Raw genomic sequence first — 26988 nt, 5'->3', positions numbered from 1 at the left:
GGAATCCATCTCACCCTGATTATAATGGAAAACAGAAGAAGGAATACCAAACTCAGTGCTGTGAGGGGTGATGGATTCTGTGTGATTAAGGTCTCTGGTAATACCATGCCCAAAATAGGATTTCCTTTGTCATGTTTTTGTGTTTGCTTGAGGATTTAAGTGTAGGTGAAAACATTACAGATAACTTATTTGTGGATTAGAAATGGAAGAGATTTGTCTTGCTATTGTCACTTAAAGCTGCTACAGCAAATAAATGTGTCAGGGTGCAGGAGCAGTGTCAGATCCACAGTGCACAAAGGGTAAACACAAGCTTGCTTTCTGCCTTCTCCTGGCCTTGTGTTATATCCCCTATGTGAGGCTTCAGGAAGGGCAATAAGGGCAAATGGCCGAGCAATGTGAGCGTTCTGAACCCAGGATCCAAGGCACTGATGATTCCTAGGGCTGGAAATTCTCTTTTCATTCTGTTTTGTCCAAGAAAAGACTTTATTGATAGTGGTTTGTTGATGCTGACTACTTTTGCTTATTTTCCTGTTTCAAGAGAACATTGTCTAGTTCAAGGCTGGAAGACTCAGTCGTGTTCTCATTACAAGCCCCTTTAAACACCAAATAAACTCTGCTCTCTATATACAGGGCAGATGTTCCACCAAAATGTGTGTGCCTTCAAACTCCAGGTATGTTTCTAAATAATAGTTTTGTTTAGCAATGCTTTCATCAGTCACTATTTCAGCCTGTTCCCAGGTGTGCTATAGTCCAGGTACCCAGTGACAAATCCATGACTGTCGATTTTCTGGTAGCAGTGATCTTTGCACTGCCTTGTAATTTGGTCATTCTTATGCAGGGGACTGGTTTCCAGGTCCTGGAAAGAAGAATCCTTTCTTTCTCTCAGCCAGACACCTTCTCTTGCAGTAAACACCAGCCACAAGGAACAAGCAGACCTTTGGGCAATTGTAAATTAGTTTCTCCATTCAAACCAAATTTTCCTTTCCCTTCCTTTCATACAGGTTGATAAAGTGTGTGGACAGCCCAAACAACAAGAAGGGAACCTGTCATCAGACAATGTAGTGCCAGTGAAGGAAGCGACTGAAACCCAGGCATTCGTGATGGCTCATGCTAGTCTGAACAATAAAAGAAGGTAACCCTGAGCAACAGTTGCTTTGAAATAAACTCTCTGCCTCACAATTTGTGTTAATGGTTCCTTGCACCATAGTGTTTAAGTCAGAGCCACAGTTCTGTCACGTTGTCTATGTGCTCTCTAGCTGTTGCCATCACTGATAGTTACACAGATGTCTTTGTGGTATTACATTGCAGGTTTCTCCAAGAAAAGCTTTTCACAGGCCAGACTTGATGTCGTTACTTAGCACCAAGGTGTTCATTATTTCCAGAAACTTTCAGTGAAAATGATGAAAGCTTTTCCTCAACAAAGTCCGAGTAATTTCCACAGTTGAGTCTAAATTACTTAAAATAAAACTCCCCAGATCTTTGAGGATTTGAGCTTATCCATGGGAAGAGATGGGAAGGAGGAAGGGGTGAAAAGGAAAGATTCGTTGCCCTGACCTACAGTCAGTGCCTCATTTCACAGGGCTGGGAGGAGTAATAAGATCCCTTGCAATCTCCTTGATTTGTTACATAACAGAGAAAGAGCAGAAGCATTTGTTTAGGCTTGTGTCCATCTTGGCTTCTGTTCACCAGCTGTATGCCAGCTGAGACACTAGACAGCTGAATTACTGCCACTGGCCCTGGCATGAGTATTCCCACTCCCAGGTCTCCTAGTCTCTCTTTCACTTTCCCTCGTGTAGCTCCTGGATTGGTGTTCTGTAAATTTTAAGTGGGGAGGGAAGAATGTCTTTGCAATCCCACTCATGATACATGAGTAGATATCAGAGCTAACTGACCATAAAATCACAGTGACATATTTCTGGCTAACATGTTGTTCTCTGTTACACCACTATTAATCTCAAACAACTTCAGTGAAGTAAGTGGAATCATGCTGGGCTTACGCCTCTTTCTGAGAACAGTGTCTAATCTTCCCAGGGACTCCATGTGTGTCTCTATGTTGGATAGGTGGATGACAGGCAGCAACGTTAAAATTTCCGTAGCCTGGATTCTGGAGTTGGAGTTGTAAAGATGCAATTTTTATCCATTTCTATTTTAATTCTCATCTAAACTTACATGAATTAAAAAAATTGCTTTAAAAGATAAAAGTAATAGTAGGAAGCTAAGTTTTTTGAGTGATAGCGATGTTTTTATCCCTTTGTAATTTAAACCCAAAATACAACAGTTTGTGCTAGTGCTTGGAGCTAATATATTTTTACCATGCAAATCAGAGAAAAGAGCATTAAGGAAATTAAATTAATAAATTCAGCAGAAATAATCCAAAGAACAGTTGTAATACAATTAACAAAATATGCTTTTAAAACCACAGAGCCCTAGGCCATCTTCTGTGTAAGTCATTGATTTCACTGGGATTTATATGCCGACAACCAAAAAAGGCAGAATTACCAACCTATTAACAGGTAACCTCTAGATGCAAGTTGATGTTTTTAATGGCACGACAACACTACTTTGTCACTTGAGTATCTGTTCCCTCCCCTTCCTAACCATCTAGAATTATTTGAATACTGACCTTTTAAAACGTAAGACCTGTAGATGGAAAAGAAAATATACTAAACCTAATACACTGTAAATTAGACAGTTTCCCAAAATTGGTCTATGCACTGAAAATTAATTTATCAAAAAAATCTAAACTAAGGCCATCCTCACATAGTTAGCATAAAACATTACTGAAGTACAGTGTTGATAGGTATTGTGGAGAGCCTGTGCACCAAAAATGAATGATGGAGCCATGCCATAATTAGTAAGAAGTGGAAAATGTTTTTAAATTTTCCTATGGAACACATGGCGTGAAGCTCGTACTTTGCTTCTTGGAAATGATTGCAAAACAGTAAATAGAGTGAAATACACAGTGATTGACTACATCACTGTGGTGTTCATCACCTATCTTTTAATCACATATGTTATCAGTAAAAAGCAATTTTAGGTAATAAAATTTTGAAGTGGATGGGTGAAATCATTCCTGCAGTGGGCTGTGTAAAATGTGCTTAGAGTGACAGTTAACTGCTACAGGGGATCTAGATTATAAGAGTAATTACATGAATCTTGTTTTGGCGCCATTTCTTCTGGTGTTTTAAAAAATGAAGAGCAATAATGTCAGTTGCCTGTCAGTTTAGGTACAAAGTCACACAGGGAATCAGCCTGACTGAGTCTGTTGGTCTGTGTGGTAGACATCTCTCCAAATGATCTTTAATTTGAGGGAGTGTGGAACATGACTCCTGCCTTTTAACAGAGGGAAAGAGAAAGAGAATGAATGAGCCAGTACTGCCCAAGTAAACAGAAAAGCTGTGGCTTGTTCCCTTAATGTGTCAGAATATTCCCAGGCTTGAAGAGGAGAACCAGTCTGGTTAGCACATCTGTAGGAGAAACCACAATAGCACGGCCCCTCGTCTCTTCTGTAGTACCTGCTTAGTGATGCCCTTGAGAACCTAGAGCCAAACAACTTATACCTACATATGTGTGTTTCCTCCATAGGTTTCACGGCTTAGCAAGGCCAGTTACAAAATCACGCTCCTTTTCCAAAGAGTTTGAGAACCTCTGGTTTCAGCTGTTTGGTAAAGCTGAGGCTGCTCATGCAGTTGAAAATTGGGACTGTTAAGATGGTGTCTCTTTGCCTGGCTGGTCTTTCTTCTGGGTGTGTGGTTTTCAAGCCTGGCTGGAGGCAGGCCTCACCCTTTGCTGTTCTGCACAGTGTGGTCCTGCTTGGTCCCTGAATTCATGTAGCAACTGGATCCTGTTTTGTGGTACCTGAACCCTTTTCAGCTCCTCTCATTCTCGTGGGTTCCTGGGAGATTTTCCATCTTTCTTTGTTTTCCCCTGCATTACTTTCCTGCATATTTTTGTTATGCAACACTAACTGTCAGGGGCAATTGTGTAAGAAGCTGAAATTTGAATAAATATTCTATGATCTTGTAGGGAACGTTTTCTCTGATGAAGCTGAAAAGTATAAATTTGATTTTTTTTTTTTTTTTTTTTTGCATTACTCAAGTCTTATTCAGGGATTAACTGAAATCGGCAGGATTGCTGCTGTTATCATTTTTTAATGTGGAGGTTACTACAACATGTAGTGGAGATGACAAGGAAATTGAAACCATATGATGGTACAGGGAATGTACATAGCATGTACAGAATCTCAATCAGTAAATTGGAATGTTACTGCTGAGTTGAGCACAAAGTGCTCTTCTGGTCAGGGTCTGGACTCCTAGCGAAGACTACCTGCCTTTTAGCATGTCTGCTGCATGTAATATTTCAAACCACTAAACATAGACTGGTTGCAGATCTGTGTATAAAAGTACTTTCAACAAAGAACTATAACACAATACTAGGTCCCTAATTGGAAGAGGCAGGCTTTGAAATGGTATTTTGTTGGGATTTCTTTGTTATACAATGGATTTAGGGATCTTTTATACATCTCAATATAAATAATTTTGAGAGTTTTTGGTAATGTTTAAAGTCAATGGCAGCTATTTTTATTTAAAATTAACTACCTATTGGGTCAGGCATCACATGGTATTATTAAAATTTTAGTATTAAACTGCTGGTACAAAACAGATTATTAATGCCAAATGCAAATTAACTTACTGTGGAAACAAATCAAACATTTCTGACTGACTGTCCAAGGCAGAAGTTTCATCAGGTTCCAGATTTTCCCTGTTTCTCATTTCCTTTTTTGACTGTGTTGGAATCACTGCTTCAGTGATGACAGGTGACGCTGATGATCAGTGCAGGTCCATCCTGTCCTGTGGCCACCCCTGCTGTTAGCTCCCAGAAAGTACAATGGCAAAGCTGCCATTGTCTGGGTGTCCTCAGAGCTGCTGAAGGTGGTGCTCGCTCTCTCCAGTAAGAGTTAACTGGATTGACAAGTGTCGTTGAACCTGTTTGCAGGCATTACTCCAGCTGTTGCCATTACTTTATACATGAGAGTACAGGTATAAGAAAGAGCAGAATGTGGTATCAAATCATGTAAGTGGAAAATTGCATCATGATGTTAGTGTTAAATACAATGTTTAATGTTAATTAAGGGACCTCGGAATATCAGTGCCATGAAATGCATTTGCACTAAAGAGCTACCAGAGTTATTGCAGGAAAAATGGTAGAAGTATTACCTTAGAGCCTGTCTCTTCTGTTTTGCAAAGTTGTTTGTTTTTTCTATTCCAGTGGTGCAATCTGACCAGAACTGAACAGCAAAAAATATCTGTATCCACATTATTTATTAACAGACAGCAAATTGCTCGTTGTACCAAAAAATGGATACTACTTGTTTGGATCCCCCTTCCCATGGTGCTCATTCTAAACTGTTTGCCATTGTTTTCTTTTATAGCCTGATGTATTTACAATTCTTCCATTTGGTATCAGTTATAGTTAATTTAAGTACCACTGAATTTATTTTCATTTTTTTTGCTGTGAGCTGCATTTGTAAATGCTGCTTATTTAAAAATTATTGGGAGAAACAGTCTCAGTTGTTTGGTTTTTTTTTCAGTATTGCATTGACATTTTTAATTGCATCTATACTTTGGAAAAATCTTATGACAATTTTCCTCCTTATTTGTTTTCTTATATTATCCTATGCATGTGCTTGATGATCTTTTTTTCAAATAATTTTTACTTTTCTCTTTTGTTTCTCATTTCTTTTCCTCATTTGCCTGAATTCCTGCTTCTTCCCTCCTCCCCAACCTCTCCTGACTGATGCTTATTCTCCCTGGCCTATTCCAGTTCTCTGCCTCTGAAAGCTTCAAAGAATGACAAATCAAGAAGTTTGAAAAAAATCTCTCGGTAAGACTGAAAACAAGGTGACATACTTTGTTGTCTCTACACTTAGCTCATCTCCATTGTAAGCAGCTGTAATCTAGGAATTGTCATACTTTTGATTGCTGCTTTTATTCTGTGGCGCACTAGGAAACTACATTTTCTACCTAGTGTGTTTAGTTTTATACTGATGAAAAGTAAATATTTTCAAGTGTTAAGTTTAAGAGTTGGACACACAATTCTGCCTTTGCTAAGATGCTACTTTGAAATGTCAGAGCACCACTCTGCTGAAAATGCAAAGGAGTTTAACCTTCTTGGGGGGAGCTGAGTAAGACAAGCTTTAGACTATTAAAAGGGTGCTCTTTTTCTCCTTCATAGAAAACTCTGGTTTAGAACCACAAAATGTTTAACATCTGTGCACCTTGCATAATTGATACTCTTTGGCTATTCTGTCAGGTAGGTGGCCTTCTGTCAGGGCCTAGTTTTACTGTATAAATACACAGAGCTCATATTTGTAAGTTAGTGGTCAAGAGGTAGAAATACAGATTCCCTCATTGTAACCCCCGTACCTGCTTTTTTTCTTTGCTTAAATTGACAGCTTTCCTGCATTGTTAGGGTAAGGTAGTTCCTTAGGACCATGCGATGACTAATTTATCTAGAGCGGAATTTTAGCACACAAGATAAATGGGATGATTAAACGCTTTTGAGAAAGCATAGAGACAGCTGTGGGGAGAGTTGACCACTGCCTAAACCTTGTAGAGATAGATACCTGGCAATGGACTTTGATATTGTTTAAAGCACCTGTTGTTCCCAAAAGAATGATAAAATCCTGACTGGTTTTGTGCCAAGTTCCATCCAGCTGTATCCCCAGGCACCTCTTCAGTGCAGTGTCCCCTTACAGCCTGCTAGACAGAAACATTATAAACCACAATGAGTCCTTTGGCCTTCCCAGTGGGCTGTTGAGAGACTTCCGAGACAAGCAAATATCTCCATGATAGCTCTAGCTCAGTTTGTCCTGCGTCTTGTTCTCAATATCTTTAACATCATATACCAAACAGGAGCTTCTGAAGCTGTGGAGATAGGGTAATTTCTCATTTTGAAATTGAGTCAATTGAGTGCTGAATTGACCCTTGTTTTGTTACAGTTTATTTTTATGACTGCCTCATAAGCCAGATACATATTATAGGTATAAGCAGACTATAGAAAAGGCAGCAGTTTGTCCACAAGGCATTTTTCCATACACACATGATCACAGATGGACTGTCTGTGTTGGCCAGGAGTTTTGGTGAAGTGCCAGACGTGATGGAAGAGAAATTTCTTTCTAATAAGAATCGGACATGGCTAGGGATGATGGGGAGGAACTGGCCCCACCACATCTCAAGGAGATGGCTGTCTGTACTGTTGCTGCATGTGGGGTACTTATAGAATATTGTGGGTTTTGTGATGGGATGTTAGCTTTAGGAAGCCCAACCCAGGAGGTTGTATACAATGTTCTTAATTCATCTCACACATGTGCAGGAAATGGAGAAATACTCGCTTCCAGTAACAGAGAAAAAAAACAACTCCTTTAGGGATATTTTTTTTAATCTGTTTATACAGAGATAGTAGGTGTAGGCTTTTTTCAAATTTTGTGTGAGATGTGTTAAGGTAAGTTGTTAAAGCCACATTTTGTATGTAATTATGTGTATTAACACTGGACTAAACAAGTCTGGATGATACGTAGGAGTAGAAATACAGTAGAAATAGAATTAATCAACTTGGGTGACTTAATTTCTGTAAGGGTTCTAAACTCTTAATCTTGTGGAGGGTTAAGTTGACAGGGAGCTTAAACCGTAAGTATGGTCTTCTGTTGTTAAATGTGTTCTTCGTATATTACAGAGAATTCATCAATTACATGAAGCGATCCCGAACCTTTTATGCCTCTATAGCAGAAAGGCTGTGTGATGGAGACCTGGTGATGAGAGACAGCTCAACCTGCTGGAACGGAGAGGATGTTGTAGAAAGGTAAAGTTACAAGTAAAAGTTTTCCTTAATGATGAAAAAGGTGACTTCATAACCTTCTGATGTTTCAGAAACATTCTGAGACGCTGTTGTCATCATAAGTTTCTCCTTCATAGTGAAGTAGATACTTAGTTGAGCAAGGGTTTTGCTAAAATGAAAGGCTGTTAGTGCTGAGTGTTAGGTATCTATATTAAATATATAGAATACAACACTTGCTTGAAGGGCTGCTTTGTGGGCTCCCTTTCTTTCACTATAGAGAGACAGCTCTTGGTCTGTAGAGATATCTTACCCTCTAAAGCTTTGTTAGCAAACAGTACAGAGGTCCTTCCAGTCTGCTGTTGATAGGCTCACTAGAGCAGAGCTGAACATTGTGTTTGGCCATAATTAGAAAATGTGTAGCCCTTCCTGGAAGGTGTCAGAAAAATACTGTGACTGGATCATTATGTTTTTAAAGGATTTCATCGCCATTTCTTCAGCTTCTGACATAGTGCTTTGAATAACAACTGGTTTTGGAATTGCCCAGCATCCTTACCAGAGCATGTTCATATAAAGTAACAATTAATGAATGTACCTTTTCATGTTAGTAGAGCAGCTAGAAGCTCTGTAGGGTGAAAAGATCTTTCTAGTTTGTCAGCTAATTTTTTCCCCCCTCTGTATTTTATCATTGTCTTTCACATCATCCTTTAGAATCTAAACTGGAAAATTCACTTTCCTTGTCAATGAACTAAACTTCCTGGTGTAATTTCTCTTACTCTGTATAAAATGAGGCAACAATGCCCTGAGGAGAAAAAGAGGTGTTCAGAATACAACTGTATCTGTTAGTATCATTGTCAAAGTATATGTCAGTTTTTGCTGAGGTCTGGTTGGAAGTGTGCTAGTAAACGTTTACCAAAAATGTCTTTTGTCAAAACAGAGACATTCCATGGGATTCTGTCACTTTCATGCTGTTGCTTTTTGAAGTGTGTTTGTGGTCTGTAGCAGTTTTAAAAGATAATGTTCTAGCATTCTGCTTTCTTGCTTTTAAACAATTTTTCATGATTGAAAATTGTTTTGTAGGAACTCATTTAATGATTCCAATGTGGAACAGAGATGTTTCAATTACAGACTGTCCCGTTAAAGGAAGTTCTGACTCCCACACAACTCTGCTTAGAAGTTTAATATTTCAATGTATCTTGGCATTACAAATTAATTGCAGAAGCATATATTTGAAGATTTTGGCAACAATGTAGTATTCTAAATATTGATGGGTAGCGGTTGTAATACTGATTGAAGTTTTTACAGCAAAAGTAATGGAGAGGAAGCAGAGAGAATATTGGTATTTCTAATCAGTATTTCTGTTTCAGAGTCCCTTCTGATGGTAACGTGTTGCTGGACACACAGTTAACTTTTAGAACAAATAGCTTTCTGGCCAAAAGAAAAACAAGAAAAGCAAAAAAGAAAAACATTTTCTATATCAACACTCTGAACAGCAATTTATATCAAAATTTAGGTTTAATTTTTATCTTTTTTTTTTTTTTTTTAAAAAAAAACCTACTTAAATTGCTGATATACATGTTTTAGAAAGGCATGAAGGAGAAAGCGGTTGGTTTTTTCCTTTGCCAGTCTGTAACTTTCCCAGAGCTGTAGACATAGAAGAGTTTCAGGTTTGAAAAGGGTAGGAAGGTGGGAAAAGTAGCAGGGAAAAGACTAACGACCCCTCATTTTGAATTAAAAGCAAAAATAAAGGGGGAAAAAACCCCACCCTACACCTCAATGACAACATCATCATCAACAACAACAAAAAAACCCCACCAAAACCCACCACCAAACACTGAAATATATTAAATATATTAATAATGTAACATAAAATAAGCATATTAAATAGGCAAATAAGGAAATAAAAGTTAAGTTCATACGTTTAATCAGACAGCAATATGTATATGTTTATCAGTTCTGTTGCACTATTGATTGCCTTAAAAGGAGGAAACACTGCAGGCAGCCAGTCCTGCCAGCAATGCTACATGTCAGCACAAACATGGTGCCTGCCTGCTGGCAAATTTACTCCTTTCATCCTCTGTTTTATAGGCTGGACTTGTCACCAGTTCTCCCCACATGGGAAATAAACCTGTCCTGGTGGTGCCTGAAGATGCATTTCTCTTTACTCTTTCTGCTTTCCTAGGAGACCAGAGGATTAAATACCAGCAGTAGTAAACAGCTCTGAACTCAAAATAGAGCCTTGTTTTTAACTCTGTATCAGAAAATAGATCACCCCAGTTAATCTGGTGGATCTCTTGTGAATCTGGGTTTAAGGTTACTCAGGCTGCAGAACTGGCAAAAGCTGTGGTTCCTGTTTCTTCGATGCTTCTTGCATTTCATAATGCTATTTGAAAGCTGAGAAATATTTATGCTGCATGCTAATTGGCATTTAAGCTCTTTAGGAAAAACTAACTCAACCTTTAAAGACCATTTGACACACAAACGCAGCCTGAAACAATATGAAATTATTACTCAGAAATGGGGATTGTGCGTTCAGTTAGTAGAAAGGGCACTTGAGGTCTGTCAGAGGATCTTCTAAACAGGATTCTCATTGTACTTTTTTGTTACTATAATTTTCTGGATTGGGTTTTATCATGTTTAAATCAATGCACCAGCAGGCAAAAAAAAAAAAAAAAAAAAGCTGCCAGTAAATACACCATAAAAAAAGCCAGGTTCTTTCCACCAGCTTGAGAATATGCTTCTGGCTTGCTCTTCAGATGAATAGCAAAACATGACTTTGCTAGGAATCCTCTACTTCAGGGCCTTTGAAGACATTAGAAATACTTGCACCAAGAGTACTGTCTTTCTCTTAATTACTGTTTTGAGCAACTTCTTCCTGGAACAAGACTTCATATAAGAAATAGTCTGTGAGACTAATAAATGGTCTGAGAATGCAAAAAATGCTCAGAGCAGATAAGGCTAGAGCAGAAAAGCTGAAAAAAATATTTTACAGTGTAAAGCAAGCTTGGAGAAATTTCTATGCTGGAACTTTTCTTTGCTGGCAGTGTGTCATCTGATTATCTCAATACCATGTCCATAGAAGAGATTGCAGAAGTTGACAGTATGAACCATTATGCACTGCCAGGACCACACACTGTTCACCTAAGAACTCTAGGAGTAAAGGGTTAAATAGTTGAATTATTCATTGTGATGCTGTATTTTCTTTAAGACTGCTCCAATGGTAGATTATAGAAAGATGTGAAAAGTTAGGATATCATTGTATTTTTAGCAAAATAAGGATTTCAGAAAGGTGTGGCTAGTAAACTTGGTAACAGTAAAATCTGTAGGAGGAATAAGCAGATGAACGTGATGCTTAGGGAAAGGAATCAACATATTGAGAGTCTTTAGAAGGACACAGCAAGCAGGTAGAGAGGCTGGATTGCTATAGTCTGCTTGGATTTCTGATAGGTACATGATAAGGTGCTTCAGAGAAGGCTGGTAAAGGTGAAAATGAGGGTAGGTAATAGGTGGTCATAAGTTACCGTAGAAAGAGGTCACCAGTGGCAGTGCATGGGGATTTGTGCTGGAACCTGTGCTGTTCATCTGTCATAAAAGACCTGTGAAGGGGAGTGAATACTGAGGTGACAGCATGTGCTGATGAAACTAAGTTATCCTGCCTAGAAAAGGGTCAACTGTGGTTACTTGTGGGAGGAACTTGTGACATGAAATGACTAGGCAATAAAATGGCAGACGAAATTCAACATAGGCAAATGTAAAGTGATTCACATAAGAACAACAATCCAAATGTTACATACAGAATGGTGTGCACCAAGGTGGCTTTCACTGCCTCAGTCATGTGGTGCCTGCAGTTCTGCTGTCCCCCAAACTCGGAAAGATAGAGCAGAACCACAAATGTACAGAAGGAGCAACAAGGAAGGAGGATCAAGGGCATGAAGGATCCTATATGTGGAATGCCTGGCACTCCAGCCTAACACAGGAAAGATATGATAGTGGCCTACAAAAATAATGCATGTTGTGGAGATGCTGAATAGGGATTTGTTGTTCACTGTCTCTCTCATTACGAGAACAAGGGGCGTCTTCTTTAATATAGAAGTGACAGCTTGAAAACAGAAGTAGATATTCCTTTGCTAAACTTTTGGTTAAGCTGTGAAACTTCTTGCCTCAGTATGTTTGCATGTTTAAAAAAACGGACGAATTAATGAGCAAATTCAGCTCATAGAAGAGCAAGTTGTAAAATTACTGTCTGAGCAGATATGAGGCAACCACATGCCGCGTCTAAGTCTCTTTTCTCTATGAGTTGAGGCAAAAGGTTAGACAAAAGATTTGCTCTGGTCGCTCTTGGGCAGCTGCTGCCATGGACGACTTTTCTGTAGGAGCTAAACTGCAGTGCACAGTAGGCATGGATCTTCAGAGAAAATGCCCACACTGTCTGTACTTTGGAGGTTTTACTTCAGACTGGCTCCAGTGCATTCCTGGGGACTGAATTCCACTAGCATCCTTGAAGTGTGGCCTTAGTTTTGTTGAAAGAAGAATCTGTTTCTGAGATGGCTCTGCAGTATAAATTGGAGTGTGAGAAATGGTGACACTCAGGTGTTTAACTGAAAAGTGTAAACCTGATCAGAACTGACATGATAATGTAGGCACACCTGGTGGTCACTTGGCCACCTGCATTTGAAGTTTGAGGTCTGAAACTGTGACTACCTCAAATAATAAGTACTTAGAGGCTATAATTAGCAAGTATATAAAGAAGCCTGTTAAAAGATTGTATCAATGCAATCTATTGATGCAGTTAGTCTATGGTGACATTTTGATAGCACATTATCCCTAACAGTGAGGTAGCGTACTGCTTCAGAGCTCTCAAACTGGGCTGGCTTGCAGGTTTTCTGCTTTCTGAATTCACAGAAATGTCCCATCCCGGAGCTGAGCCAGCCTGTCTGTGCTGGATGTGTGAAACCTAATGAGATCACAGCAGGTACTGATGTGGCTGCAGATGGTAACCTGAATCCAGGCTCTTGGCTGTTTCGATGCTGTATTTTCCATTGACAAAAAAAACCCCAACAACGCCTGTTAGAACAGTGTCAACCTTCAGGTCAACTCTGAAAAAGAAAGCTTGCAAAAGTTTGGCAGAGAAATTATTCCTCAGGAGCAAATCTGAATCATGACCATGATGCGCAGCAGCATTATATGACTTTTTCTAAGCAAAGGGTTGTGACACTTCTAGGTCAGTGAGACATTTTACCAATTGCGATTGCACTGTAGTTGTGCAGTTGTTGCTACTTGATGCCTAACTGTGGAACAGGTTGGAAGTTTCTACAGAATTAGGAGGTTAAGATAGGGATTTTTTTTTTTTTTTTTTGAGTGAGTGGCTGGCTGCTTCAGAGATTTTTCTTTTTCTGGGCTCCTTTTCGTGGCATGTGACTATCGTTTCACACTCGAAGCCAGAGTAAGAGTAAGTCAATTAACAGGAGTTTGGGCACACCAGTAGTTAAAAATGTGTGAAAAGAAGAGTAGATTTATTAGGTGGCATGTATTGATGTTTCAATGTCTCAACAAATCTAAGACAATTCTGTCTCTCATATTTTAAGTGGTCTTACGCCAAACACTACTTTGACTAGCCATCACAGGTTTTGATGGAATAAATATCGAGTGAAACAGGGCAGCTGTAGTGGTTATTGTGGCCTGCTCATCTATACTGCATTTGTGAAATGGCTTAGCGAAGTCATGAAGTAGTAGTAGATTGTGTCAAGAAGAAATGGACATTGCTGGGGTTTTTTTTGCTTGCCACAGTTATTAAAATATTTCCAAATAAACTAAATGTTGCCTTAAATCCTGATGGTTATTCACTGTTGCATCGTGTTCTGACTACGTTTCAAAAAAATATTTTGGAACTAATATTTAGAATCATAGAACATAGAATAATTTGGGTTGGAAGTGACCTTTCATCTAGTCCAACCCCTCTGCAGTGAGCAGGGACATCTTTAGCTACATCAGGTTGCTCAGAGCCCCATCCAGCCTGACCTTGAATGTTTGCACGGATGGGGCTTCTACCACCTCTCCGGGCAGCCTGTGCCAGTGTTTCGCTACTCTCATTGTGAAAAATTTCTTCCTTATCTAGTCTAAATCTGTCCTCTTTTAGTTTAAAACCATTCCTCCTTGTCCTATTGCAACAGGCCCTGCTAAAAAGATTGCCCCCATTTCTCCTGCAGGCCCACTTTTAAGTACTGGAAGGCCACTATAAGGTCTCCCTGGAGCCTTCTCCAGGCTGAACGACCCCAACTCTCTCAGCCTGTCCTCATAGGAGAAGTGCTCCAGCCCCCTGATCATTTTTGTGGCCTTGGTTCTAAAGTCTGATTTTATGGTTCTAAATCTGATACCTTGACAACTCCTTCCTCTTTTGAAATAAAAGCATGTGTTCCTGTAAGAACAGAATTTGGAACTCCATGTCTTAAAGACCAATGACTTGCTTCAGACCAAAACATCTATTATGTTAATTGCATTTAAATGAGAGATCTCTGTTAAGTCTTTGCTATTTGCACTGAAGTTTAAGACTGTTTACGTTACTGGTAATGTTTGTTTAGATTATAAATTATGGGACAAATAAACTTGAAAAGCTTATTCCCCTTCCAGGTTTTGCATGTCCTTATTTGATACAACTACATTTTGAACACTGAGCCATCTATTTCTGTGGTCATCTCCTTGTTGTACAGTATTTAATAAGTAGACTATTTGAGTTTGATTTCTCAGAATACTTTTGAGAAACACAATCTTCCATGCTGGCATTTTTTTTTCTTTCAGGCAAACAAGGAAGTACTGAAATGTCATTATAAGTGCAAGCAAGTTGTGTACTAGTGACTTTGAAGCATGCTGTTTCTTCCATAGTCTTAGCTGCTCTGCAGCCTGGTTTCATCATTTTGGGTAATCCTGTTTTTTTTTTTTAAACTGAAAAACAAACCCAAATTCTCTCCCTGTTGCTGAAACGATGAAATTATGACCATGCACAAAATATTTTCAGGTATGGAAATACTGGAAGAGGAGAGGAAGAGGGGAAGAATTCTTCTCCCTGTTGCTAGGGATCTTCTTTCCTCAGTTGTAGCAAGTAAAGCGTTTTTTTGGACACTTGACTGGTTGTCCTATCAAATCCCTGGGAACTGCTGTGCTTATTTTTAATCATAACTAAAGATTTGTGCATATATGTAGTATCTATAACCAGGAATTAGAACTAGCATTATAAAGAACAGCTGTACGCATGCTTTAAGCCACTGTAATAGTTGTCATTTTTCTGTCTACCCTTTTTCTCATCTGTCAGGCTTAATGGTTGTTGAACTGTAACCATTTCTAAGTTGGAACCTATATATAAAAGTTGGATCAAAAGATAAAACTTAGCTTTATTTGGAGTGGGAAAAGAAAAACCTTTGTGAAAATTACTTTTAAGGAATTTTGTGTTTGTTGCCTCTCAGTTTCAAGAGGAAATTTCTTGAGTTTCCCAGTGAAATGGTGTTTTTCTTATTGCTAGTTAGCTTAGTCTGAATGGTGGTAGAAGTAGAAGAAGGATTCTGCTGGTCAGACACAGATCCAGATCCCATCATCATTTCGGATGTATCTCTTCAGATCTGTATGGGTGGATTTTATCTGGAAGTGGTTTCTCTGAATGTGGCAAACTTTGAAATTAGTATTGCATTAAAATGTTTGAGACAGGCTAAAGTCTTCATTCTCATTTCTCCTAATCCGCCTTGCTTTTTTAGTGCTATGAGGAGTTAAAAGGTAGTAAAAACATGTTCACATCACTGAAGTCTACAAGTTTAACATGTAGTAGCCTGATTTGGTGGAGGATGAGGGAGATTCTTTTACAGCAACTGCTTTTCAGGTTGCAATCACTTTCTCGGGAAATTTAAGGTGTAACATCTTGGGGTTAAAAACTTCAATACAAAAATGGCTTTTAAACCGTTTTACTGGAAATATAAGAGAAGGATGTTTGTAACACTCAGTAGGAACCCACGCTTCTTTTCCTTCCTCCTTTCCTTCTGTACTTTACTTGTTTTTCTTGGAATTTTGCATTAAGTGGAGGGATTAGGTGACACCTGTCCACAGACTTGAGCAGATCATGTCATGGATTGTTAGGCTCTCAGGGCCTGTGCAGGCTGGCTGAGAAAGGAAGTGGCAAATCACAGTGACTTCCTTTCTCAAAATATTTTCCTTTAGAGACTTTCAGGTTTTATGAGTTTTTGTCCCCTTTCTCATTTCCTTAGGCTCTAGCAGGCAGCCATCTGGATATGAAAAACACAGATAATCATTTAGACTTGGCATACTTAAAAAGCATTTAGCTTCTGTTATTCTTGTGCCATCAATGTAGACAATTTCTGGAGATAGACTCTTTGCTGTAAGTTGTAAAATGCTATATCTTTTCATTGTGATTTGCAGTTTTTAAGGTATTTTCTAGGAGTTGCAGTGGTTTTGGTTTTTTTTTTGTTGTCATCGTTTTGTTTGTTGGGGTTTTTTTAAATCCTGTAGCATAAATCAAATACAGTGTTGGAAGTGAATGTTTAAGAGAGAAATTTGCCTGCGCTTACCCTTCAGAACGATGCAGAGCTCTGACAGGCATTGGACAGTGTATTATGTGTCCTTCTGCCAGGACACGTGAGGGGTGAGTGTTAAAGTTCATTGCCATGCAAGCATGTAAATGTTAATAAGGCTGCTAATTACCTCCTGCACAGCCTCAATCAACTATAGGGAGGAGAGATTGCAATAGTTAATAGCTACCCCTCACCACTACTCAAACTCATCCTGTGGCCAGGGCACCTCAGTTCAGGGACTTTCTACTTGCCAGCTGCAGTAGCAAGGAAGTTGTACTACGACAAGAACAAAAAGTGGATGATGTTTGTGTAGTTATAGCTGAAACCCTTTACTTCAGTATTGGTGACCTCTGAAATCTAGGCAGCTGGTCCAAGGCAGATTATGGTGAGTACTCGGAACAGTTGAAGTGAGTATGGAAACCAAAGATGAAGGTAGCTCAGTGTTTTCCTTATTTGGGACAAATTCAGGTCTGCTGTTAGCCAGCTGTCTATGTGAATAAAACATCCTGGTGAACTCGGACTTCATGACAGTTTGAATTTGCCCATGTTCTTCTGTCTGTCTCATAAAATGAACAGTGACTGCTCTGAGAATATTAAAGTGTGTAAGCTGTATGTGCTGGTCTGTGATGCATTTAAGGATAGAATGTGATAATTTGCTCTTGATAAGGCTTGCCCTTTCATTTGAGGAAGCAAAAAATCTGGAGTTGGGCTAGTTGGGAGGAGAATATTCACTTTCTCTGGGCTATTTGAGGTGTTTGGGGATGTTGTGTTCTGCTGTCTGAATTGCTCTCTTTCTTGCTCCTAAAGGCAAATCACTTAAAAAGCAGCAAAGGACAACACTAGGCCCTGTTCTCCCAGTTCAATTTTTTCAAATGGGAAAATAAATCCTGCAGTTTTAATCACTGAAAGTTAGACATTTTGCAGAAGTAAAGAGAGAAGGGTTTCATATATAAACTGTTTACCTATCTGTTATAAACATATATTCTTTATCTGCCCTACAAAATATATCCATATGAGTTTGGTCAGATTCAGATAAAGGATCAAAACTGACTCTAGGCCATGCGGTGCCAATGCCAGGACAAAATACATGAAGGAAAGAGGAAGAGTTCTAGGGAAATCAATCAAGTAGTGCAGGGAAGGGGTGTGTGGAGGTCAGCTGTATAAAAAGAGATGAGGTAATGAGAGTAGTGATTAGTCCAGAGATGCTGGAAAGAGAACAGCTAAGGGGGTGCTGAGCTGACTGGAATAATCTTTTCTGTGGTATCCTGTTCTAGAGCTTCCACCATCAGGCAACAAAGACTGATCTCTGTCAGCAGCGACACTGCAGGAAAGGCAACAGAGGCTTTATTCTCTTGTGTGGAATAGTCTGGATTTATGCTTGATTGCCAAGTAGAAAGTTTTTAGAATTAGAGCTTTGGGATCAGTTATAAAGAAGGATGGGAAAGCCAATATTTTTAATGTCCTGATTCTATTCTCCTCTGCTTTACCTGAGGGTAAAGTACAGTCCCATGAATTAAGAATATATGTCCTTAGAGCAACAGTTCCTTTCAGCTTGGAAGGGAGCTCAGGAGGTCTCTGGTCCAACCTCCTACTCAAAGCAAGGGCTGCTATGAGATCAGATCAGGTTCTTCAGGGCTTTATCCAGTCTGGTCTTGAAAACCTCCAATGATGTAGAGAGCAACTTGTTCTACTTCTTGACTGTCGTTGTCATGCAAAAATCCAGTCAGAACCTCTCTAATTTCAAATTTTATCTGTTTTTTCTTGTCCTCTCACCATGAACCATAGAGTGTTTCTGAACCTGAAACTCTTGAAGGCCGTGCTGACAGCAAACTAACAAGCATCAGTGCTTGGCAGACTCTCTTAATAGCCATCAGGTACACTGAGAGACACAGCAACCTGCATTATTTTCTGTTTTTAAAAGGTGAGAGACTTCACTGATGATGGAAGGAAGCAATTACATTTTAAACACAGGGCATTATGCACAGAATGAGATTAGAACCATTCCTTACCCCCAGTCACTAACCTGTAGTACTTAGATAAATCTAATACATACCATATGAATAGTGCCACCACAGAGGACTGTACTAGTTTATAAAAGATGCTCACAAAGCAAAATCTATTTAAATAAGAAAATATAGGACTATAAGGAAATAAATGCCTTAATAAGGAGGTAATATTTGTCCTTGTTTCTAATAGGAATAAATTAAATTTCAATTCAATTTAGAGAGGATTTCTTAAAAAGATATTAGGCAGCTTTCAGTTATGAACAGAAAATATGGTCCAAATCAATTTGTAATACATTGTGAAAGAAAAGCTGTTTCATTGCATTTCACTAGTACTAGCAAACAGAAAAATAATTGGTTAGCATTGGATGTTATGTATGTTTATAACCCATATGAAGTGATTTCTTAGGAAAAGGAAGCAAATTCAACCAACAAGCTGTTCGATCTGCAAGAGTTATTAAAATGCCATGTAATAATGCCTAGATAGTTTTTCTTCTACACGATCACAGAGGCCAACACAGTAAACTGATACTAATCGAAGGAATTACATATTTAGTGCCAGAAAGGACGTCACTAAAACATCTCCCAGGAGGTTGTGGGAAAATACATATGTAGAAAGGAATGTCTTCTGTGGTGATTTGAGATTAGTGCCATGTAGGATCCTGCGATGAGATTACTCTTCTACTTCTAGTTCTGACTGTATAAAAATCACGAGCTGTTACATCCTTAATCACATGGGAGAGAAGAGGGGACTGTCTTTTTAACGATAAACAGACATGTTATAATGCTTTCAGATAGTTAGCAGAGAACTCCTTAGCTGTATTTGTTTGACAGTCTCACTCTGACTATAACACAGAATGCGGAAAAAATGAAATTTGGAAGACTGCTCCCTGCTTGTAAAATTGTCCCTAGTGAATTTCAGTGCTATGAATACTTTTTGAACACAAAGACAGCAAGAAGGGGTGAATGTCTCAAAAGCTGTTACACATCATCAGACTTCTCCAGCTGTTGAGATTACTTTATAGTTTGCCATTGATTACTACAGTATTTATTTTTCTCCACAAATTGGGAAGATGTATTTACTTCAGTCAAGGGTCATTTCTAATATTGCACAAGACTAAACTGTCAGATACAGGCTTTCAGCCCCAATTTTCTGTTCAGTCGAAAGCATACCTGTAATGCTTTTGGGACCATCTGCAGTGCTGTGTTAAAGAACCAGGATACATAGCTGAAAAGTAAGTGGTCGTGAAATACCTTACATGTGTACTATGGATGAGTAAGGTACTTCCTCTGCTGGAGAAGAGCTGTCCAGATCAAAAAGAGTGTGTTCTACTGTTGCTGTACTGTCTAGTGAGATCTGCTACCCTTTGAATTTCAGACAGAACTTTTTGAAAAAGAAAGATTGCCGCTAAAGAGCCCTTCACAACTGATGCTGCAGCCAACCGTTGTGGCTTTGTGAGTTCAGTTTTTGCTGTGTGAGTATGCATGCGGTGTGGATATGAGCAGCAATACCCTAGAGTACAGGCTGAATACAGGTATTGTTTTACACACTACATATATATACAGCCTTTCTGTAGGCTATATAAAAAAAGAAAATTTTACAAACTTACGTCATTAATTACAGTAGCAAGCCCTACCTCCTTTCCCACTACATTGTGCAAGCCAGCCACCAGAGGGAAGGAGTGACTGCATGCATGCCCATGTACATCTGCAGCATTGTATTAAAGCTGCTTCTTGTGCCGCTTCAATGCATTGATTTAAGGATTTTCTGTTAAGTAATAGAATACTGACTAAATGAGGAAAGAATGATTTGTTCCTGGATTGTATGACTTCTGAAAATTAATGTTTGGGTTTGCAAATACAAATTGAGTTTCCATTGCTGAGAAAGATTTATTAGTTTGGTCAGAAACGTCAGAAATTTTTTACAGTTTTGACCAGGAATCATGTTTTCTGGTGAGGTTTTCTATTAAGAATGTAGACTCTTTAAGTCCCTACCCTCCTCACCACTAATTTAAAAAAAAGTCAAGGCATGCCTTCGCTATGACCCACACTGAAGTGTGTAAAGATAAGTGACAAAAGTCAATGATGCTTGTATATGATAGCTGCCTCATGAATACCTGTGACAGACCACTTGGGTGGATGTCACCTGCACTGATCTTTGTAATTTAAAGTCTATATGCTTAAAGACTTGATTTTTTTGGTGGTTGGTGGTGGTCTTGGAAACTATTAATAGGTTGATCTTGGTGTAGAGATTTCATTAAATGTAATTATGTGCCAGCTGTTTGGAAAAGTTTAACACCAAAAAGGAGCAACATGTTGAATTATCCAGCACCAGCCACACATGAGAAGTTAATGTGAGTCAGGAGGCAAGGTTTATTATGACGGTACAGAAATTAAAAGAGAAAGAGAAAGCCAGTAGCAAGCATGTAAGTTTTTCATGTGGCACAAAAAGAGCACAAGAAGCCTGATTCAATGTGTGAGTAACTGTTCACCCAGGATCTGTTTGGGATGTTTGAAAGAATGATTTATTGTCCTCACTGCTCTTGGACCAGACTGCTGTGGAGTTTGGATGATTAAGAACTCGTTCCTTAACTTGGTGCACGTTGTGCATGACCTCTTGGTACATGGCAGGCCATTCTGGTGCTCAGTCTGGGTTTGGAGTCACTTGAGGAACTCCCCTGGCAGCTTCACTGAACTGTTTACAGCTCAACCCCAAGGAAGAGCTGAGAAGCTACCTCCAATAATTTGGTGCTTATCTTTAAAGCTTGTTTTTTCTGCTTTTTGTTTTAAAGTTGCATTTTGCCTTGTGTTTCTGTGCATAGTATACTGTTAAAAAAAAAAATCATCCTGATGTGGTAAATGCAGTTTTCTGGTTTGACTCATGGTGACCCTGTGCCCACTGCTAGTTAAGTATGACCTGCCTGTTGGAAACTGTCCTCCTTCTGCATAACCACCCTCTCATCTTACTTGCAGTGTTAATGGTAAACATTCTTCATCTTAGTTAATACTGTCACTGTTATATGTCCAGATAATTTATGTTGATGGCTCAAGTCAGTATTTGAGAAATGTTTCTGTAAATACAAATAAGGATTTGACTTGGGAAGGCCTCTTTTTAACATTGTAGCATTAAGCATTTTCTGTTAGGTTGAGGGAATTGAATCCAAATAATTGATACTTGGTTTCAGAGTTTCTTGGGGGGCACTTGTGGATTTGGTGTGTACTCAGCGACTTGCTCATTTTGGTTTAAATATTCTATGGGGCAGGACTTTGAACAGAATACATGGAAGATTAAATCTTGTCATACAGTTATCTAGGTTGCCCCAGTGGGGCAGTGTATTTTGCAAATGCAATGTGTAATGGGGGCTAATTTGATGCTGTCATAGAATCTCGTTTATTTTGGCAGCTTTGGGATGTTCTTTATTGAAGAGTAATAAAAAAGAACGATGGGAAGATACTCTTTCTTTTGTATGTTATTCTTCCTGTCTGTTTTCTTCAGAAGGAAAGAACTGCCCTTATTTAGTCAGAAAACTGAATCTTTCCAATTAAAATAGTACAGCAATAATATGGTAGTGTTCTGATCATTGAAACTCTTCTAACAAAACCGATCCTGACATGGTTAAAATGTATGGAAAATATCCAAGATAAAGCTTAATTTTTGGTGCAAAGTCCAACGTAGTGACTTTCTACCCATTCCTATTAGGAAAGGTCAGTGTCCAGTTGAAAAGGTAGGAAGATAAAATCTTATCTCATATATCAGTGTGTCTTAGCCAATGATTCTTCCAGTAGGGAAGTAAAATTCATTTTCTTTCATTTGTGATGGGTGTGTAATATAATAGTATCAACAAGAAAAAGAAAATCCTCTTAGCCTAGAGATATTGGACTGCAAATTTATTTTTCAGAAAATCAGTTAAATGAGATACCAGTAAAAATGGTTGTAATACAGATATACCTAATCCTTTCTCCTAAAACTATAGGGTAGAGTTGCAAGTCTGGTCCTTTTGTCTGTTGGATGAGAAAGGATAGCATATGATGTTTGGGTTTTGGCATTTCTCAGAACACTGTATGTCTGTGCTGCCCCAGAGCACGCCACTGTTTTGTGCGGCATACAGTTTAATACAAAGACTTCTAAATTTCTAGACCAATCACTACAAAGTCTTACTGTTGCTTTGTGTTACCAGGATGCATATATCTAAAACAATTTGCTCTTCAAATGGTAGTGTTTTGTGTAACTGTTAGAATGTAATGTCTTGACAAGTGTGAGAAAAATACCAGCAGGTATACATAAAAATCTTTTGGCAATTATTTCAAGAAGAAACTGAAGATGTAAAAGTAACAATGCATTAAAAAAAAAAAAGACGACTGGGTTGGATGTGAATTTTCCCATTCTTCTTTAGTAATCCTGTGTCCCAGCAGTAATGAAAACAGTGTTTGTAGACTATCTACAGTATAAGCAGGTCAATGGAAAAAAATATGCATTAAATTCTTTGGACTTTGATGCAGGCCTCAGGAATCACTTAATGTTTTAATACAGCCTATTAAATAAATAATGAATTTTACAAACAGGAGTGAATACTTTGAGAAAAATGTTGCTGTGATAAAATCTGCTGTTGCTTAAATGAAAATATTTTAGTGGAAATGCAAAAAATCTCTACTTAATATCTAAGCTACTGTCAGCCAACTTCATTTGTTCCCTTTGAAGATACGGATAGTTATCCTGCTCTGTAACAGCTCCTAGCCCTCCTCTCACCTTGATGCCTTGTTCAAATACGCAATTATCTGTTATTTGTAGCAGATGGTACTGTTTCTCACACACTCTACTGCTGCGATATTGCAAGGCCTTTCTTTGTACAGCTTGTGGTACTTGTATTTATGCCCTCAATTCAGCACACCATTTCAGCGAGAGCCTGACAGTAACAAGTTGAGAACTTGTAGAGGTCTAGTAATCTAGGTCTGTGTGGGCCCATGCATCTGGGTCAAGCTAAATTAGATATGTATTCAACTGAATATACTCAGTAGTTTGATCCAGGTTTTGCTGTTCTAGAATGATCTTGCTGTAAATTGTCATTAAGGTAAATTAGGCCTCACTTTGGTTTTATTTGTGTTATGGGTACTTTGTTATCTAAAGGGTGGGTTAGAAGTCTTTTCTGGTGCTATCCAGGCCTGAATGTCAAAGCCTGTAAAATCTCCTTTTTGTTGGCTTCCATTCCCTGTGCAAGCTTGGGGTAGATGCTGGAAAAATGTCTTTGGTCTAGTATAATGTGTGTATGACTTAATAGATTCAATCACAGCCAACTTCTTGGACAAATAGGTATAGCAAGGAGGGGCAGAATCCAGGGTTAGAGCTGGAGTTGGGGATAGGCATTTTTGTTTTGCTGAAATGGTTTTCACTGGAAGATGTCTGTTCATCAACATAGAAAAAACCAAAAAAGTCTGGATTCTAGCTTGGAAGGCTGAAGAATCACCTAGATCCCCGAGAAACCTGTTATACTGTGGGGGAATTTCTCACTCTCTCCTGTTGAACCTGCTCTAAAAAGTGGTAAAACATTTAACATGCCAGTGAAAGGAGGAAAGAGGCTGTTACACAGCTCTGTGGCTAGGGCACTCAGCTGCGATGTGGGTAGCTTTGGTACAAATCTCAGCTGTGATAAGTGAGTATGTGAAGTGGAATGATACAATTCTACTGTGTGAAAGGTTTTGTGTTTTCTCAACACAGAGCAGGTGAACTTTTGAAATGTCGATATTTTTGACAGAATAAAACCAGCTTTGCTGCCTAGTTCTATCCCAGAAATTGACCTCCCAATAACATATGGTTATCTAAGCATGTTTGCTGACTATGGTAGTATTTAGAGCCATGTCTTGCGGTTAGAGCCAGATTTGCCTGTAAGAAGCAGATCAGATGAGCAGACAGAAAGACAGTTTGACAAATGTTAAATGTTGTTTAAAAGTAGTTTAATTTATACATTGTTTATTCCACAATCTCTCTGTGTTATTGATATAAAACCATCTTGCTGTAGCTTTCTCTGCTGTGTACTTTCACTGACCTCTGATGTGATTGCTTTTTAAAACAGATGACCTCTTAACGTTCTAAGAATTGTCAGTTTAAAATGCAAATATTCACATACAGCTACAGAAAGAACCCTATGGTGGATTTATGGGAGTAAAGAAAATATAAGTTGTAGTGGAAATCCCAAAATGCATTCTTATTTCCCATTCCATAGGATTAAGCCAACGCCTCAAAGTAATTTATGTATAGTGTTTTATCCACAGTGAGTATGTGGATTTGCCATACTCTGTTGCACTTGTAGACTGTGCAGCCGATCCTTTCTTCAGCAATGTGATGCACCTTCACCAGCTTTAAATGAGGACAAAATCCATCAACTTCAGAGCTGCTCTTTAAGGAGAGAAAGACTTTGGTCCCCTCCTCTGTGGAGGAATATGATAATGGAGGAATTTTTATGGGGACTACGTAGATTTTAAGGAAGGGGCACTCACCGCAGGAGACATGTTTTTATGTTTGTAAGTAGAACTGCACTTAATAAAAGTTGGACTGGAAGGGAAGTTGTTCGGCTGTGTTGATATCAGGGTCACAGTGGAAAAGGAGGGAACACTAACTCCTCCTTTGAGGCTTTCCTCAGATCAGTTAGGGAAGTTTTAGGAAGTATCCTAAAAATAAATAAATAAAATACACATTCCCCTTAATTAGAGAGATTCCTGGAGAAATTATTTTAAGCCCAGAAGCCAGAAAAGTTCTCTCGTGGTTTTTCCTAAGAGTTTAGCAGAGGACTGGTATAAAATTCAGATAAATGCAGATGATGTGCCGAGTCCGACAAGTTTTTCAATTTAAGCCCCTACTGTGTTAATGATGTCCTTGCCTCCTGGGGAGATCTCATCATCAGTGCTTTTAGTTAGAAACACACAAAGTGTCCTGATTTACTGAGCCTTATACACTGCATATGAAATAATATGGACACGGTGCAGCCAAATCCACAGCACAGTGCAGTGCTCAGGTTGTCCTTGTCTGCGTACCCATCAGTTCCAGTGCTGGGGGGACAGGCAGGCTGCCCTGGCAGCAATGCCAGGGAAAGCTTGATCCTGCAGAGCAGCCAGCTGTGTCTACAGCAACTCTGCTGGACATGGGGAGCCTGAGAGCCCTGACAGTGCCTGCACTGCAACAGGCTCTAGTCCTGCCTCTGCATAAGGATCTTGCAAAACCTTGATGTGCCAGCTGGAGCAAATCCCTGTCTCCTTGCCATGGCCAAGTGTGCTCAAGTTTGTAGAGCCTCAGGAGCTGAGGTAGGTATGTTCCTATAGTCCGTAGAGCAAGTACTATCCTGTGCTTGAGTTCTGCCAGCCAAGGAGCCAACTGATTGCTCCAAACTGAAGCCAGTCAGACAGCCAACATGTCCAGAGTGTGGACAGCAGGAACAAAGGAGGCCCAAGCTTGTCTTATGGACTTATGTCTTGACAGAGATAGTGTTCTCCCCCTTGCAGACCATCAGATCAGGATTGAGTTTGTGAAAAAATTGGAGGGTTGGATTACACTTGAATTGATGTAGTGAGGGAGAGAGAAGAATTTCCTATGGCTCAGAAACTTGGCTTTTCAACCAGCTGTAGTTTTGTTGTCTTACTGATACAATACTTATTAGAGCTGTGAACATAGCTGGTAGAATTATTCTTAAGTAACCATAAAAGACAATTATTGCACTGAACACAATCATTTCCTATCTGATTTGACGTCTTCCTGCTGATTTTTCTCCTACCTCTCCGTCTCAATATGTTTTTAGATCATAATCACCAAAGGGCTAGTAACAGATGATCTTTCCTTGTTAGACAGGAAAAGACTATTTGGAGAACTGAGACCAAGTTTTTGACATGTGAATAATGGTGGTGATGATAATGATGATCACTTAGAGGAATAGATGGGAATAGATGACACAAACCAAGCAAATGAAAGTGAAGAAACAGTAAAATATAGCTGCAGCTATAATATACTTCTCAAAGTGTGGTAGGACTGAGACATGTACTAGTCACAGACTTGATTGTCCTGCATACGTATTAAAGCCTTTTCCTGTCTTTTACAGAATTGGTATTATATGTAGTATGCCCTTCCGTTAAGGGGCTGTATATGCAGATATGTGTCTCTATTGCTGAGAAGGTGCTGCCCAGCGAAGTGATGCAGGTAGATTACTGCTTAGCAGGGAAAGTAGAAGCAGTGTTCAGGAGCAAAGTTTAAGGTTTGTGGGGAAAAAAAAAAAAGAGACAACAGGGAAGGATCTCAGGAAAAACAAAGATGAAGAGAAGGGTTGGCTCTGTGCTTCTAGGAGTCTCTGGGCATGGGAAAAAGGAAGCAAGCCTCGGAGAAAGTCTGAACTGGTTTGTGCTCTGTGATGTGGAGAAGGAACTTTCATTAGTAAAATTAAAATCTCAGAGAACGACATCTCAACCTCCTTTTTTTCTTCTCAGAGAAGCACAAACTTCACTGGAAATCTTTGGAAGATTTTGATTAGGTTACAAGTCTATGTTTGTATTTTCTTATTGTCTAAAAGAATATTTTTGACAAGGTAAAGACAGTGGAGTTAAAT

General features: G+C 39.0%; 1 protein-coding gene across 1 annotated transcript in view; it reads left to right on the top strand.

Annotated features, from left to right (window-relative positions):
- The window catches only part of LOC104350103 (glypican-5), a 383557-nt gene that overhangs the window by 134646 nt on the left and 221923 nt on the right, over positions 1 to 26988 (top strand). The window contains exons 4-6 of the mRNA XM_086468316.1: positions 1002 to 1132; positions 5824 to 5883; positions 7735 to 7860. Of these exons, the coding sequence (XP_086324442.1) occupies positions 1002 to 1132; positions 5824 to 5883; positions 7735 to 7860 (317 nt within the window). The remainder of the gene's footprint in view (positions 1 to 1001; positions 1133 to 5823; positions 5884 to 7734; positions 7861 to 26988) is intronic.

Source organism: Leptosomus discolor, chromosome 7 (assembly GCF_034619465.1).
Source record: "Leptosomus discolor isolate bLepDis1 chromosome 7, bLepDis1.hap2, whole genome shotgun sequence".
NCBI classification, from domain to species: Eukaryota; Metazoa; Chordata; class Aves; order Leptosomiformes; family Leptosomidae; genus Leptosomus; species Leptosomus discolor.
This window is presented reverse-complemented; position numbering and strand designations above follow the sequence as displayed.